Here is a 17929-nt window from a genome sequence, read left to right as displayed (position 1 = left end):
AAATATCATAGTAAAATATAACATTTTCGTTTCATAACAATCTCTTTAGTAACAAAATTATATCTAAGAATGAAATTGTCAAGATTTGTAAGTCAAGTTTAAGACAAGTTTAAAATTAAAAAGTATTATTGTTTACGTCATTGCTATTGTTAGTTTTAGGCAAAGCTTCCGCTTCTGCATACAGACCAGTACTGACAACTAATACTAGCTATAGAGGGATACATTAATCTTGAACCTGGATTAATTAAGAAACTATGTGATTTATACGCGAATATCGAAGTTTTGAACTCGTTTTAATAATTCAATTCCTTTTCAGTTGCCCTAGTCAAATTCCACTAATTCGTCAAATATAGTCTGTAGTTCAAAATTAGATTAGACTTAAATCGTTTATGCATCCCCTGTAAAATATTATTCGCACTTCTCATAATTATGTAAGAAGGTTCACACCCAGCCAAAAATTAAATTTTTAAATTTATAGAATGGCATTATTTTTCAAGTTGTTGTTCAGGATTATATTTACCTAGGCCATACTATCCAACTGGGCCGCAACAACTTCGAGAGGGAGGCCGATAGGAGGATTCGGTTGGGCTGGGCGGCGTTTGGCAGGCTTCGTCGAGTCTTCACTTCGAAGATTCCGCAATGCTTGAAAACAAAAGTCTTCGAACAATGCGTCCTGCCTGTGTTAACATACGCAGCCGAGACGTGGACACTGACGAAGGGACTGGTCCACAAGTTTAGGGTCGCTCAACGTGCAATGGAATGGGCTATGCTTGGGGTTTCTCTTAAAGATAGGATTAGAAATGAGACTATCCGCGAGAGAACGAAAGTAACCGACGTAGCCTACAGAATTAGCAAGTTGAAGTGGCAGTGGGCTGGTCATTTGTGTCGCAGGACCGATGGCCGTTGGAGTAGACGGGTCCTAGAGTGGAGACCGCGTCTTGGCAAACGCAGTGTGGGACGTCCTCCGGCCCGTTGGACCGACGATATACGTAAGATTGCCGGTGTCGGCTGGATGAGGATTGCGGAAGACCGGGATGTCTGGCGCGAGCTTGGGGAGGCCTATGTCCAGCAGTGGACTGCGATAGGCTGAAGTGAGTGAGTGAAGTGATTATTTTTCAAATGCCCAACTGATGATTGATACTATACTAAATTTTTTACAACATATGGTCACTATTAACTTTCATTTGTCACACAGATATAGCAATTGATGATTACGTTACGGAATGTCATAAAAAAGAAATACCAAAAAATTATATTTAATCAAATTCGCGACCCATATATAGAACTGTTCGACTCCTAACTGCATTCCTTCAGATGGGGGGTTATGTAGGTGTCATAGATCACTAAGCACGTGAAAAAAAATTACTAAGTTTTTTTTTAAATTTTACTGTCTTCATATACGAGCTACTCTAACGTACTTTTGCATTACCGTACAACCTGTCGAACAACCTGTATATTAACTATTCACGATTTTCCTCTAAATTGTTGTCTTAATTTAATTCCTTGTCAGTACTGGTCAAATTATTATTATTACTGGTTATTGCAGTTTACATATATAGCTGATCTAACATTGAAGAATCCTGAATTAAAAAGTAACCAAATTCTTATTTCTTCATGACAAGACCCGCTACATACAAGTACTATGAATTCGTGAGAAATATTTCAGTTATAAATTTTTAAACTTGCACAATCACTACGAACACTTTTTATTCCACGAAACTTATCGTTATTTCGAAACTCCCGATATTTCGGCGATGTTGTTCGCCATGGAGACTCGAATCGGCCAATTTTCAAAATAGTAATAGCTGTAAGTCAAGTAGAACAAAAAGTGTAAATATTTTAGTGTCAACAAAGCTCATTTTCGTATGATTAATATTTTCACCGGTGCGTCGTCTGCCTCGGTCTGTCTTGGGCGGTTGTTTGGAAACATTCGTCGCAGACTCGTACCGGCTTCAACTGTCCGAAACGTGGGAGAGGAATGGAATTACTACTGCAAGACGCGCAGAACACTTTGCCTGAAAAAAAAATATTTTAATGTGTGATATCGTAAAATAATATATATGGAAACTTGGGTACTTATTACAAAATTATGTAAAAAAAAAAAACTTATTGGTCATCTATACTAATAAAATACAGTTGAAAAGCTTAATTGTTTGTTTAAAGCGCTAACCTCTGGAACTACTGGCTCAAATTAATATGAATGCCTAAATTAACTTGTGTGTAAAATATAGGCTAGTTTTTTTTTTATACGACTAGGTCAACAAACAAGCGTATGGTCCGCCCGATGATAAGCGGATACCCTATAGACGAGAACCATTACCAGCGTGTAGTGAACTGTATCACCGAACCTCTCCAGAAGCTCTGGCCGTCTTACTCACAACAGGAACACAACACTGCTTGAGGAACAGTGCTATTTAGCCGTGATCTTCTATAAAGCTGAAGTACTTCCGCAGTCGAGCTGATCCCGATATTGCGCAGGATATGTCCAGGCGTGCCTACGTCGATAGGTGGCTACTGACCGCAGTTCCTGCAGTGGTGGCGCCGCCGGAAGGCCGTGAAGTGCGCGTCGCAGCGCATGCAGGCGGGCGCCGCGATGTCGGGCACCCACTCCGGCGCGCGCTCCACCGCCGACTGGCGCCGCGCGGGCTGCTCGCGCCTTTATATACACAGGGGAATTACTTTTTTTTTTTATCTTGTATACGAAGCTAAAGTCAGTGGTTGTACAATCGAATCCGTTGTATAGAAATGTGTTATTAGAAATCGGGATAAATGAAAATGTAACTAAATTATTCTCACAAAAATATTTAGTATTAAATATTATTGCATATTAATATGTTTGATATGTAGATGGAAAATATCACGAAGTAAACATTAAAACTATGAGAACTATTTGGAGATAAATTTCAAGGTAATATTTCAAATTGGTTATAACCTAACAACTGTGGGAAGCATCAAGAGTCAGCAAACCTTCATATTGATATGGAAGATGTGCAAACAATATTTGACAAATACCAAATGATAGATAGTACAGTTGTTAAGGGCAGAGATAAAAATATTAGAGGAAAACAAATTATTAAAAATTAAATAATTTACTTAATAAGTAAACAACGTCTGTGACGTCACTTTTTAGTATTATTACCTTACAAGCAAAATTATCTTATTAATATATATATACAATTATACATACGTGTAAGTGAGATCTCCTGTCGAAACAGACGCCTGCAAGTTAGTAGTGTTATCAACGGATTTCCTTCTAGCTTCACTTGTCGTCTGTTCGTTGATAGTAGCATTCATAGTGTTCCTACGGGCTAATCGGGTGTTCGATTCCGATGAAGTCGACTCCGAATTACTATCCGCGTATACCTCTTCAGCGGAATATACGCTATCGAACGAACTACCTGTAATTTTATAAATTTTATTATGTAATTAGAGTAAGAGTTAAAAGGAATCCGCAACGTCACAAAAATATTGGGAGTTTCAAAATAACAATCGCGAAAAGTTCCGTAGAATCAACCTCAATCAAAATCAAATCAACTGTTCAGTGACCATGAAAGTTTAATAGTATACTCTACAAATCTGTATACGGAAATAAGTTTCAGTGTCTAAAATGTCGTTTCAACGTATTCTATAATAAGTTCAGCGTAATAGAATGTGTGTTAGAACCAATTTTTTTTTTTTTTTTTTACATTATCAGATCAAATATCTTCAAGAAAAAAGTAAGACAAAGAGAATGACTACAACTATCGTCACTGACTTGCAGTTATCGTCACTGTATATAGTGAGTCTGTCCAATGGGCACACACGGCTTTTTAAGTGAAAACTTCTTTTGGTGCACACATTTTTTTCGTAGGCAGTAATTTTGGCTGATCCGTCACGCTCTGAGGTGAAAGGCTCGATCGGGTGAACTCGGGACGGCCGAGTGTACCCGAGCCAGAACGATACAGTCAACTGCTCTTCACTGTTGTGTCGCTGTGTTTAGTATATTCAATTAATATGTAATAATTGTCATTATTAATTTAATAGTTATTATTATATTATAAATTGATTGCGATTGCCAATGAAGTTTTCACTTCTGCCGTGCGGTCTTAAGCACACACTCTATTTATACTTTCACGTGGAACATGATCTATAACACCTACATGAGCCCCATTTGGAGGACTGCAATTAACAGTCGAACACTTTATATATCGTAATCTAACATTGAAAGTATTTTCTAGTTCTGTAAAAATCTTTCAAGTATATGGTGTATGCTAGAATTAATGCCAGGCAATTTTATGAAGTCTAAAGCAAAAAAAAAACCTATGCCCTCACCATTTTGTATAACCTGATCTTCAGTCGGTTGGTACTCGATGGTCTCCTCTGCTTTTGGTTCGGGCTCAATGCTCTGGTTCAGCAAAAACACCGCCTTTAGAATATTTCGGAGATCCGCTGCGAAATTTGTCTGTAGCTGATCAGCTACACCCGCGATACACACAAACAGACGATGGATGAGGTCCTCGCTCGATCTGTTGATATGTTATACGTGTTTAATACTTAAAACGGTAGATAAGTTAGTTATAAACTAACAGTGATCGATCAAATACTAAAGTACACAAAAGAAACAAGAAAAATTGTGTTTTATTTAAATTAGGTAATGATCATTGCTCGTTTGTATTTAAGAATAATTTGTATAAAAAGCAAGGAGAAAGAACGCGTGTTGATACGATAAAAAAGCAAAAAAAAAAAAAAAACGACTACAATTTACATCGAGAAGTAAATAGAAAACATCATCGACGTAGATTGACAAAGACAATAGTCAATTAAACAAGCATTATAATAAATAACTTAAAAATTACTCGTCAAAACTCGAACAAATTTATATGGGACCACTAAACGAGTATCAACTTTCAAATAAAAGAATCATTAAAATCGATACACTCGGTAAAAAATTATGAGGTAGCACATAACTGTGGTTACTCGCAAATGAAAAAAAAAAAACAAATTTAATTACATTGACATATAATACAAGGTAAGTAGACGAAATAATAAAAGTCAAGTAAATCTGCATTACTAGATATAGCTAAAAAGTAGTCGTCAGATCTAAATTAAATTTAAATGAGACCGACCTCATGACACGCACCACCTTTCGATTAAAGAAAAAGTCATCGAAATCGGTCCACCGAGTCAAACTTTTTGAAGTCGGCCGGTCGGCCGGGCGGCCGACAGGCCGGCCAGCCGGCCTGCCAGCCAGTCAGTCAGTCAGTCCAGCCTCTTGCAGTCCACTGCTGGACATAGGCCTCCCCAAGTTCGCACCAGACATCCCGGTTTTCCGCAATCCTCATCCAGCCTACACCTGAAGGTGTCTCTTATGTATCTTTACGTAGGTCGTCGGTCCAACGGGCCGGAGGACATCCCACGCTGCGTTTGCCAAGACGCGGTCTCCACTCCAGGACTCGTCTGCTCCAACGGCCATTGGTCCTGCGACACAGATGACTAGCCCACTGCCACTTTACTTGCTAATTATGTGGGCTATGTCGGTTACATTCGTTCTCTCGCGGATAGTCTCATTTCTAATCCTATCTTTGAGAGAAGCCCCAAGCATAGCCCGTTCCATTGCACGTTGAGCGGCTTTAAACTTGTGGACCAGTCCCTTCGTCAGTGTCCACGTCTCGGCTCCGTATGTTAACACAAGCAGGACGCATTGCTCGAAGACTTGTCTTCAAGCATTGCGGAATCTTCAAAGTGAAGACTCGACGAAGCCTGCCAAACGCCGCCCAGCCCAACCGAATCATCCTATCGGCCTCCTTCTCGAAGTTGTTGCGGCCTAGTTGGATAGTATGGCCTAGGTAAATATAATTCTGAATAACTTCGAGAAGGGTACCATCGACCATAGGTAACATACATAAAAAAAAAACAATCGAATTAAGAACCTCCGCCTTTTTGGAAGTCAGTTAATAAAAATTATAAACGGATTGTAAACATTTTCTTTGGAATGCAGTTAAAAAATAAGAATAATTAGTAAATAATACATACTTAAATTTCTGTCTCGCTTGTTGCCTGGCAGCGAGCTCCTGAGCTTGCAACGCTAAGGCGATCTGTTCATCGTCCGCGCATTCCGATGACGTACTGTAAATGTCATGGTAAATAAATTAATTATTTCATTACAGCAACCATCGTCACGGGAGGACAGAAGTATCAGAAGCGTCGGGCATCTAAAAAACTTAAACCGCGATAAAATCCGTTTATCCGTTTATCCGTTGAAATTTATCAATTTTATATTTAAACAATGATTGTTTAAGAGTAACGGCGGAATTTCTTGCCGATTCTTCTCTGCGGAGTTTACATTCCGAATCGGTGGTAGCTTTACTTTTAACGGCTACTAAAATTTTAATTCGTGGAACGACATTTTAAAGGTGCCTTTGAAACATATTTGAATTATTTTTGATTTTTATTTTAAATAAATAACTAAATAAACCCCCACTAGGATTTATTTCTGTGGCCGAAAACCCTACACCAGCACAATCGCCCAAACCATGACCATCTGTATGGCTAATAAAAGTGTATACCATGTGTGGGATCAAAACCGCGACCGCAAGGGTAACAGCCAAAGCTGTAACCGCTGCGACAACACATCGTCATACAAAATAAATATAAAAGTAATTAAATGTAGTGATCAACTAGGACTACTCAGAAATTCATATTCATTGCAAAGACTATTAGCAAAAACATTACATATTTGATTTTTTGGATGCAAAACCAACGAGAAAAATACCAATTGCATTTTATTTTAAAGTAATAAAAAAGAGCAGAAATTACTAGTAACGGGTACTAGATAAAACAATAGTTGTAATTTTTTTAGGTTTGACAAAGTAATCAGACTCACCTTTCATCAACAAAATGGTCTAAATTTAATCTCAACGGGTTGCTCTGGTTTTGACTAACTCTATGATTTAGTATCACATGTCTGGGCGACCACTTTTTTTTCTTCTTCTTAGTTTTACTTTTTCTCCTTGAAGAACTTTGACTACTATTTGGAACATCGTTAGGTTTATTGTCTTCAATTAGGGGATTCATTTTCTTATCATACTCTCTATGCCTCCTTAACTCTGTAATAACATCTTCTATCGTTTTAAACTCTTCTTGGGGGTCGCCTGCACCCCAATTTTGTAACTCACTAACATTTGTCGCTTGACTCGACGCTTCATCGCTTAACCTATCATCAATATTTACACTTTCTATACGAGAGGAGCCCGCTTCGTTTTTCTGAGTATCATTTTCAACATAATTAATATTTACAACGTCTTGTCTTACATCAGAAAAGGAACTTTCTAGTGTATTACACTCTTTATCTTCTATACTTTCTTCGATTGGACTTTTTAGGACCCTGTTTTGTTGCATAAAATGGTTTTCCTTAATGTTCTTATTCTGATCTGTATCTGGCGATCTATCTAGACTTGTATTTTCTGTACTGACTCCGGAATCGGCCGGCGATTCGTGGTCGCTTTCATGTCCTAGCATAAATTTCACTCTTTCTTCATTTTCATTCAACGTCCTCTCTGCAGTTTCAGAATTGCCATTAGTTTCACCTAACCCATTCGTGTTGTATTCATCCATTAATATAACACTGAGACTGACGCTAGCGATCGCCATATCTATATTTACAAGATCGGCGTCAATACTCGGCATTATTAAAGGTGCGTCCGAACTTAAAATAACACGATTCAAATTATTCTCTTCGTCTTGATTGAAAACCGCTGAATTATTGTGTGATAGAGAAGCTAGAACGACCGGTTCCTGACTTATAGCATTCGGTATTAAATAGCCGTGACTTGTTGATGGCATACAACTCATTTGGTCGTTTCTTGGTCCTGTAAAGCTAAAATCTTCCGAACTATCTGTCGATATAAGTTTAGGAACATCGTTAGCTGAGAAAGAATGTGATTGATGTTCGATAGACGATAACCTATCCGCTATTTCAGTGACTTGCTCATTTAGTGATGTGATTAGCTCTAGATCTGGTATTTGTCGATTCGATGATTCGCCCGATGTTGATGCTGATACCGCATTAATAACCAAAGGATCGAACATCATGAGACCGTTTGTCGATAAATTTCTCAGTGACGATAGATCGTTTTCCGCTCGACTGGTCTTTCTCGTTTTATCGATGTTGCTTTCGTTTGTTTGGAATGTGTCTGTGCTAGTTGTGTCCACAGATTCTTTATCCGTTTGTCTGTCGATATCGTTTTCAGATTCTCTCTCAGACTCATCGTCTCCTGTGAGACGTTTGAGACCGTCTATTATCGGTGTCATTACTTCGATGTTGCCAGGGAGGTAATCAGCATCCGTTATTGTAGGTTCGCTTGAGCTGAAAAGGTGCAAAAGCTCTATTATATTTAAAAATTACAAATTATCAAAGTAAGTTTTACTAATATACTTTTTAAACTTTAATTTATTCATAAAGGTGTTAACGTTAAGTTAAAAATTAAACGTCAACAAAGGAAAATTTATTAATATTTGATAGTCGCAAAAACAAAAATATTCTTAGGATCATATCACTAGTTGCAATATAAAAATAAAAACAAAAAAAAATAATTTTTTGAATTTAAGAACTCGTTCCCTAAAAAATTAAAAAGTCAATGCCAAACATAAAATACCTTTGTTGCGAGTATAAGTTTCTGCATTGTTCATGATCTTCATAAAATTTAGACACAAACTCGCCCATGTCCGGGTAGCAGGAATCTTCTGGTAAATCTAGTATTGTAAATAAATAATCATTATTTAACTAATAAAATAAACAAATAACAACAAGTAGGCAATTTAATGCTTGTCTTATAATATAGGTAATAGACTGGCGTGGTTTTTTTTTTTTTTTGATAAATATAGATATAAATAACATATACCTAAAATTAAACTAGCGGACCCCGCAAACGTTGTTTTGCCATATATTTTATTAACCTTCTCAACACCCCCCCCCCCATAACTTAGGGGAATGAAAAATAAATGTTGTTCGATTCTCAGACCTACCCGATATGCACACAAAATTTCATGAGAATCGGTCAAGCCGTTTTGGAGGAGTTTAACTACAAACACCGCGACACGAGAATTTTATATATTAGATAAATATATATAGCCATATCCTGGGCCATCATTCCACAACCTAAAGCAGAGCATTTTTTTTTTCTTTTGTTTTTGACTATCAAATCACAGATAGACTCGTGATTCAGAATGATATTAATTATTTATAGCTGGTGGGTTCTCAAAAATTTGATTACACACATTTTATCGTCAGAAGCCGAATGTTCAATGCTTAGAACTAGGGCCGAATGTTCGATGCTTAGAACTAGGACCGAATATATAACACTATTAGTGCGTATATGCATTATGTTTTTTTTTTATTTTTTTGCTTAATAGACGTAATTGCTCACACAGTAAAAAAATTCCACCGCAAAAATCATGTCATTGTCCTTTTCAAATGTTCATGACACATTGTGGTGACAGAAAAACCACATACACAAGTTTACATTGTAAGTGAAGCCATCATCACGTAAATAGCTCAAATCATAATTAACAACTAATTTAATGATATTCTCATTATATCAATTTATTTTCATGTCAATGCACTCTATTTATCAAAAAATAAAACGATTAGATTTATAACTAAGATTTTTTTTAATTCATGATTTTTGCTTTTTCTTCTTCTTCTTCTTCTTCTTCTTAAAATGGCTTTCAATAGTGGCAAATGAGCACAGATGATTTCGCCAATATCACGTAGAATGGAGAATTTTTGCTTTTTCATTGGGTTTTTCTAACAGATAACTTCAAAACTACCACAAATCACAGGGAAAATGACGACAACCATTGCGCGTTGAATAGTGCGTAGTAAATTTTAAAAATCTAAATGGATGACCGTCCATAAAACACATTCGTAATTAAGGGACATCATAGCTTGAAAATATGTACTTAAAATAATAGAACGTCATTCTTACATACATTTATAATAAAGAAATGTTTCATATTATTAACCAGTTATTTAACAACAAAATCATTAAATCGTATCGAGGTAATTATGTTAAGACAAAAGCAGAGGGTAGGTTCAAAAGTAATTGGACTATACCACTCAAACTTACCAGTCGGTAATTCCCAATTAGCCAAGTTGGATATATCCTCGTTGGAACACAGTAACTTTTCCAAAGCCATTAGTTCCCGTCTATCTAGCGTCCACAGCAGGGATTTAATTTTGTGCAATAGATGTCGAAACGGTCGAAACATGTCGGACATTTCCTCTGCAAATTTAATATATTTTTAAAAAATTTACATGTATTTTTTTTTTTTTTGTTGAACGAATTAAATGTTATTGAAAAAAGTGTGTGTCATCTCCGACACGCAACTAGAGTTTACTCCTTAAGAACGATTACCGTGACATTTAAAATATATTTATTTCTTTCTCGCTAAAGACGTTACGCAGTGAAACGTCACTCTCTCTCCCTCTCTCTCAGGTCGAAGTGCCACTGCTCTCCGTCAATGTTTAACTTGATTCCACATCCCATATTTTTTTCATACCACGCACCTTATATCGTTTTTTAAGGAATGAACTCCAAAAACATTACTTATTTTGTTATTTATTTGCATTTTTCTTGTCATAAGATAAAAAAAAATTTAAGTTCAACAATTATGTGTAAACGTTTAAGGTAATTGAGATTACTGTTTATTTTACTTTTTTTTATAATAAGAATAAAGAAAAGCATAATAGCATAGACAATTTACCCGATTGTTTGTCTATGCTCAACGGGCCGGTAGAGTAGATAAGTAGGCCGCTAACAATCGCTAGGCGAGGCACTGCGAACATTAGCGCCGGGTCGTACGAATCAACCTGAAACCATTTAAATTATTTTTACATTATATTTATTACAATTGATTTGATAATAATAGTAATTTAATATTAAGGATCTAATTCAGAATTTCACACACACAATGATAATTAAAAGATTCAATATGTAAGATATATCGGATTGAGAACTTAATATTTTTAAGAAAATTCTTAATAGGCTTTCTTTCAATCTATTTATTACTTCAAACTTCTCTTAAAAGGCATATTAAGGCAGAAATTTCTTTAAGGCAGAAAAAACTGTATATTTATTATACTAAAACAGATATCAAAAAAAGTCATTTGTAATTTTTACTAAGACAGCGATTACTATTTTGAAACTCCCGATATTTCGACGTCGACAAGACCCGTACAATCAAGTGTTAAATTAATATATTAACATACCTGTTCCTGCGTCAAAAGATTCAATTTCAAAGCTCTACGAAGACTTTCAGAGAACAATACACATATTAATTGCTGAGCTTCGAACTCGTGTGGAGTCTTAACATTCACCATCGCACTGACGTAGCACAGCTCGAACTCAGCGAATAGTCTGAAAAAAAAACAGGTCAAAATGTAAATAAAATTAAAATAAAAAAATATTTTTCATATGACAAATTAGCTCACTAAAAAGTGTAAAACAACGTATAAAAATCAGTACAAAAATTAAAACCCATGCTAAAACAGTAAAAATATTTAAAAGAAAAAAATAAAAATCTGGTAAAAGGTACATGTAAATAAAAAAACAATGAAAGACAACAATTTTAAACAATATCATAAAATTTTAAAAGCCGAAAAATCAAAATAGAATCTATCTATAAGTAGGTAAATAAAAACGGTTTGTGGTATAAGTTATCAGTTGATATAAAATATGATGTGTGTTCATACAGTCGGTAGCTAAGTTGAATTCAAATGTAAAAAGAAGTGAAACTTCTTTATCGGCGTTGGAAAAAAATTTACCGTCACATTTTTCGGTTACGCGTCACACTTTCCCGTTACGCGCCATCATTTTCTTGTCCCCACGGTTGATTCGAAGAGTACTTATATAATAACGATATCAATGATAGTAATAATTCTATTACAATTAATGAAATGCTGTAATAATTTTAGTAGTAAGAAGGTAAAATGAAATAATTGTATTTTTTGTATGTCTTTTGTCTCTTTTATTATCATGTCCATGATAATAAAAGCCTTTGGTAGTATCTGATCCAGACGATCAAACAATATACTATTTTGCTTATGATATATAAATTAAAGACCTTGCAGATTACAGACAGCTAAATAATACTGCTTTCAAGCAGTATTGTATTCCTGTAGTAAGGTGACCAGAGCCCTTGGGGGGGGGGGGGGGGAGTTGTGCACCGGTTTTTTTTTTTTTACTTAAAGTGAGAATAAATATTTCAGTGGGGGGAAATCTATATAATACTCTCGAAAAAAAGTTCTTATAAAACAAAAAACCGTCTTCAATATGAACATTGACAAGTAATACAACGTAAAAAAAATGTAAATTAAATACGCATTATTGGGAATAACTTAAAAAAATTCTAGTCAGATCTCAATTAAATTTAAATAAGAGCACACGACAAGCACCAGCTTATGATTAAAAACGATACATAAAAAAATACAGTCGAATTGAGAACCACCTCCATTATATACCAATGCAGGGCATAGGCCTTTTTTCCCATGTAGGAGAAGGATCAGAGCCTAATCCACCACGCTGCTCCGATGCTGATTGGCGGAGATATTACCTCCTATGAGTAACGATCGCTATCAGGTGTACATGATAACAACCGGGACCGACGGCTTAACGTGCTCTCCGAGGCACGGTGGGGAGACCTAGAAGGACTGCACAAACACCCAGACCACGGTAAACATCTGTATGGTCAATACAAATGTTTGTCATGTGCAGGGATCGAACCCGCAACCGCCAGCGCAACAACCACAAGCCAGTGCTGTGACCGTTGCGCCAACGCGTCGTCGTTACAACAGCTAGTAGAAAATAAAAATATATAATAATAACCTGTCAAATATCCTCAAGCTCTCATGAAGCATATCGTCATGATCCTGTAGCGCTAATCCCCTCGGTCTGAGACATTGTTCCCTCAGTAGAGATCTCACAGTCTCCAAGCTACGCGTCAACGCTTTGGCCAGAGGTCTCATCGCTGCCGATTCTTCTTCGCGCGACATTATTGACGAACCGGCTGCTAGACACTAAATTTAATAAAATCTATAAATATTTGTGTTTAATATACATATAATGTTGTCTGTTCCTAAAATAGGCAACTTAATGCATGTATTATAGTAAACAGCCAACTGATATAGATCTATTTACTTTTTTGTGATAAATTTACATATAAGAAATACATGTTATATAAATAAATAATAGTAGAAAGCAGGCTCACTCCAGTGCTAAACAGTGTAACTGTGTGTCGACTCAGAGGTTTTCATGTATGTTAGAATATTAATAGTAAATATACGCTACGACATATTAAAGAACATAGAATTAATAGGATGGAGCTAAAGACCTTTTCTCGAATTTTAGTAGATCGAGCATTATCCTGCACCTTAGAGAAGGAAGTACCTTATAAAATTTTCTATTGGATTTCAGCTAGTAGTATCACTAAAATGTCTAAATATATTTTAAAAAAAAAACAGCATATAGGAATTCAGCCGATATTGTATAATTATTATTTTTTCTTTAATATTTAGAGAATCCATATTCCATTTAAATACATTATTACCTCTGCACCAAACCAAAGTTGGCCTGCCAAATTATCTTGTAGCACATCTTCAGGGAACTTGACGCGAAAGCCTCTCGCCACCCGCTCGTCCCCGAGCACCTGGTCCATTATCTGACTCGTGATGTTGAGCACTCTATCCTGTAAATATACAAATATATTTAACTCAAATACACTTTTAGTATTACAGGGTTCGTGTCGAAATGATTTAAGTCGAATCACTTGTCTGACAATCTACTTGAACATTTCTTATTGTAGTAGTCTATGGCAGTAGTTTTATATAATTATGAACAAATACATATTTTTTTTATTCAAATGTTTACTTGTTTGATCAAATCTAATAATTTATAAATGGTTAATGGTAGCCTGTTACATACATTTTTGACATTTCGGGTTGATCTTCCAGAAACTTTTACTGTAAAAAAAATGTTAATAGTCCTCAAAGTTATGAACATTATACAATAAGATTTTATGATGTCTCGTGAACAAGACATTCGCAGGTAATGTCGAAATATCGAGCTCCGCAAAATGAAAATAAAAAACATGGTAAATATCCCGTTTATGAATAGTTTTTGAATAATTATACAATAATATATAAATAATATGTTTTACTTCGTTCCAAAAACTCATTCTTTAACAACAATACGATACAAAAATAGTTTTATCATCTGTGACAAATATTTGTATATTGATATTTACAAGTAACAAAAAACGCATCATGAATAGCCTGAATAAAATTATTTAATCAACAAGCTTGAGGCCATATAAGCTAGAGATTTCAAAAGAAGGACGACGATATTCTGTTGTGTTATAGAGAAGCAGTGAAGCAGGAAAAGCATTGCTCAACCGATTCATTCCGGTGAGGAAATCGTACGCTATAGACACCATCACGAAACGTAATAAAAGTACTTAAAACAAAATAATATCTGTTCATCATTACTATTCTATAAGGTATTATAAACATTTAATTTTTTGTTTGTTTGTAATGGATAAACTTAAAAATATAGGCATAAAAATACATCTGCGGCGTATAGGTAAGTATGTATAATAAAAAAGCGCGTTGGGTATAATAAAAAAAATACTACATAATCATTGATTGACGTGGGCTATATTTTAACGGAAGAAAACGGAACAGACAAAATCGTGTATGAAACACACGCGAGCGAAGCCGCGAGCAAGTAGTTAGTATATTATAAATAGGAAAATAGCTTTGTTGCCTTTTCACAGCCAAATCGTTAGGCACTTGACGTGAAATATAACATACATACTATAAAGCCTGAGAAAGGGCAATGCCTACGGATTTAAAAGGATATAGGTATGTGCGGTAAGGCGAAATTAAATGTGGACAAAGAAATATCTGTCGTTTTTTTTTTTTTTTTTTAATAAAAATATAGAAACAAAATGAGGTTTGACGATATCATCCTAATTATAAAAGGACTTTAAGTCGTCGGTCCCAATGTCATCAAAAATACCTGATAGCGACCATTACTCATAATGGGGAAAATATCCGCCAACCCGCTGTGGAGCAGCGTGGTGGATAAAGCTCCAATCTTTCTCCTACACGGAGAAAGAGGCCTATGGATGTTACAGAGTTAATGCAAAAGGTTCGTTTCCCTTATACAAATAAAAATAAAAAATATAAAGAATTTCGAAATATTATTTATTTTAGGTTTTAAATTTAAAAAAAAGGCACAAATTGATAATAAGACAAATTGCAGCAGATCAGACATAGTATCCATATAGGAAACATTTATTTTTATTCTTTAATTTAAATTTAAAAAACGCCGATCATCTTAAAAACTAATACCACCTATAATGGAAAAAAACAAGATAATAAAATGGGTCAATAGACTTAACAAATCAAGTATGTTAGTTATTATGATAAGAGTTTTAACTTGTAGTGCACTATTACGAACAAACTATAAAGTAAAGTTGCTAACTCTTTGCCGTGACTTTGGTTCTACTCACAACAAACTAAATATATAAACAAGTAAGGCTCTTATAGCAAGAATCCTTACTCTGCTGTATATATGTATCATTTCTTAGAGTTACCTTTTATCTATACAACGGTAATAAACAAACGAAAGAAACAATTCACATAAAAGTAGATCACCGTCCCGATTTCAAAACATGTTTTTTTTTTTGGAAAAACATGGTTTCCTACTGCTGCACTAGTATGAACCAACGTATCAACAGCCTTAATGTCTATTAATTAGCAGCAATAATAATAATAATAATAATAATAAACGCCTCACACTCAGCATACATTACTAGAGAAAGTAAAATTTTCAAATAGTATGAAATATGCAAAGTTCATTTCGAATTTTTCCTCTAAGGTAAATATTTTGTAAATCGCAAATTCTAACATCTCGCTCTATATAAACTAACACACTGTAATAGTAATAAATGTTACGTGCAATAGAAAAAATGTTTTTTTTTTCTTCGCAACAATATTTAAGGCAAGACTATGTAATTACAAAATAAAAATAAAATAAAATAAAAATAAAAATTAAACTAATCAACAGACAAATCAATTTCTATATTGCACGGACTGGCACTATAAATTAATATTTTACGAGTACAGATAAACAACATTGCAATGAAATATTTATATACATCCCACGTGTGGACAATGCACTCTAAGATAAACTTCTTCAACTATAGTGCATAATATAATGTGTCAACGTACATTGAGTTGCATAACGACATTGCATGACTGAGTAAGATCGATTTACTATGATACATATCCAACATATTCGTACTTTAAAATTGTACACAAATTAAAATAAGAATGTTTTTCTGCCAGTACTTTTCAGACTAATGTCATGCCATATATAAAAGTCTGTGACTAAATCAACTGTTCAGTTACTAAAAACATATTTGAGAACTGATGTTAAAATTATAAAAAGTTAAAAATATGTAGGTAAAATAATTGTATTACATTCATTGGAAATTCGATTTCCAATTAATATTACTATTCATATTCTAGTTTTAGCATATTATTAATTAAACAGATAGTGTACAAAATGTTCGCAACAACTCTTTTTTTTCTAAGTATTTAGGAGAAAATTGACAAAAAAAATATCCAGTAGTCATTATGTAAACTCCATAGCTAATAGTTTAGACTGGTTTTTTTTTCAGTTAGTCACAAGTTTTCAATATTTGCGGTTAGTTTTCGTAAGTATTTTTTCATTAATAAAAACATTTTTACTATTAAAAAAGTGATGTGCTCATAAATACAAAATAGTAGAGAAACGACAAGGCTTGGCAGCTGACACATATTCAGAGCGTGTTTTCCATCCACGTGCAGAGAACAAGCTTGTTTTAACATACGCTCAGTATAATAATTGTATATCTAACTTTGTAACATAGTTGGCTAGAGTCAAATTTTCAGTAAATAAATCTTTTGAAGTGTCTAGTACGAAATATGACGTGACGGTTATATACAAAGTTCTTTTACACACATACAATACCTTTATATATAAAGTTTCTTTAAAAATTATAAAAATATATACATCGATGGCGAAGACATTTTTCAAAGGAAATACATATATGCATTACTCATTTAAATAAAACACAACTGCAATTATTAAAATCGGACAATTTTGTTAGTGTTAATGTCGATATAAATTATAAATATTGATTTATAATAAATTTATTCAATTATTATCTAACATAATTTATTTATTACATATTTACAATCATAAGTTTATAAAGTTTCAAGACGTCATTCGTGACTACGATGCTTGCAAAAGTGCAACTCTAAACAATATAATGATAATTCCGTTAAATAAATATTCCGTTTTACATACAGTCAAATCATATTTATATTTATTAAAAAAAAACTGAAATATCTAAGTTTTACTAAAAGTGGACCAATATGCCCTGAATAAATACTTGATAGTATTGACTTATATAAGTCTGTGTAACGAAGCCTGACTAATGACGCGTTAGTAGGTAATACGAGCACGAAATAGGCGTAGAACGAATTAAATCCAAATAATCTCATTACGTCGAACTAATTCTTATCAAAGTTACTTCATTCCGAGCAGTGTATAATATAGAACTAGGCAGTTATGTCTTTTTTTAGATATTAGGCATGTATACCAACTACGCAGTGACATCCGTATTGACATTTATGGCTACGATCATTTTCATTGATATAACTTGTTGCAATATAGCCTTTCTCAAAGATAAGCTTAAAAAATTATTTCAAATCGACCCCATACAAGACCAGCTTTTATTTGTGCAAACGCGATCTTATATGAAATCAACAGAAACAAAACAATAAAAACACAATAAAATCTCTTCCGCTTTATAATATTATAATAGTCATATAAAATATTAT

General features: G+C 34.3%; 1 protein-coding gene across 1 annotated transcript in view; it reads right to left on the bottom strand.

Annotated features, from left to right (window-relative positions):
• Positions 1-1113: 1113 nt before the first annotated feature.
• Positions 1114-17929, bottom strand: part of LOC123665309 (lateral signaling target protein 2 homolog) — a 55316-nt gene continuing 38500 nt past the window's right edge. The window contains exons 3-14 of the mRNA XM_045599634.1: positions 13585-13722; positions 12864-13054; positions 11249-11396; positions 10744-10849; positions 10107-10262; positions 8634-8730; positions 6863-8344; positions 6013-6105; positions 4312-4505; positions 3188-3398; positions 2520-2656; positions 1114-2015 (exon numbers count right to left, since the gene is read on the bottom strand). Of these exons, the coding sequence (XP_045455590.1) occupies positions 1879-2015; positions 2520-2656; positions 3188-3398; positions 4312-4505; positions 6013-6105; positions 6863-8344; positions 8634-8730; positions 10107-10262; positions 10744-10849; positions 11249-11396; positions 12864-13054; positions 13585-13722 (3090 nt within the window). The 3' untranslated portion in view covers positions 1114-1878. The remainder of the gene's footprint in view (positions 2016-2519; positions 2657-3187; positions 3399-4311; positions 4506-6012; positions 6106-6862; positions 8345-8633; positions 8731-10106; positions 10263-10743; positions 10850-11248; positions 11397-12863; positions 13055-13584; positions 13723-17929) is intronic.

The sequence above is a fragment of the Melitaea cinxia genome, chromosome 23 (genome assembly GCF_905220565.1).
Source record: "Melitaea cinxia chromosome 23, ilMelCinx1.1, whole genome shotgun sequence".
NCBI classification, from domain to species: domain Eukaryota; kingdom Metazoa; phylum Arthropoda; class Insecta; order Lepidoptera; family Nymphalidae; genus Melitaea; species Melitaea cinxia.
Note: the sequence above shows the minus strand (reverse complement) of the source record. Positions and strands in the feature narration are given on the sequence as shown.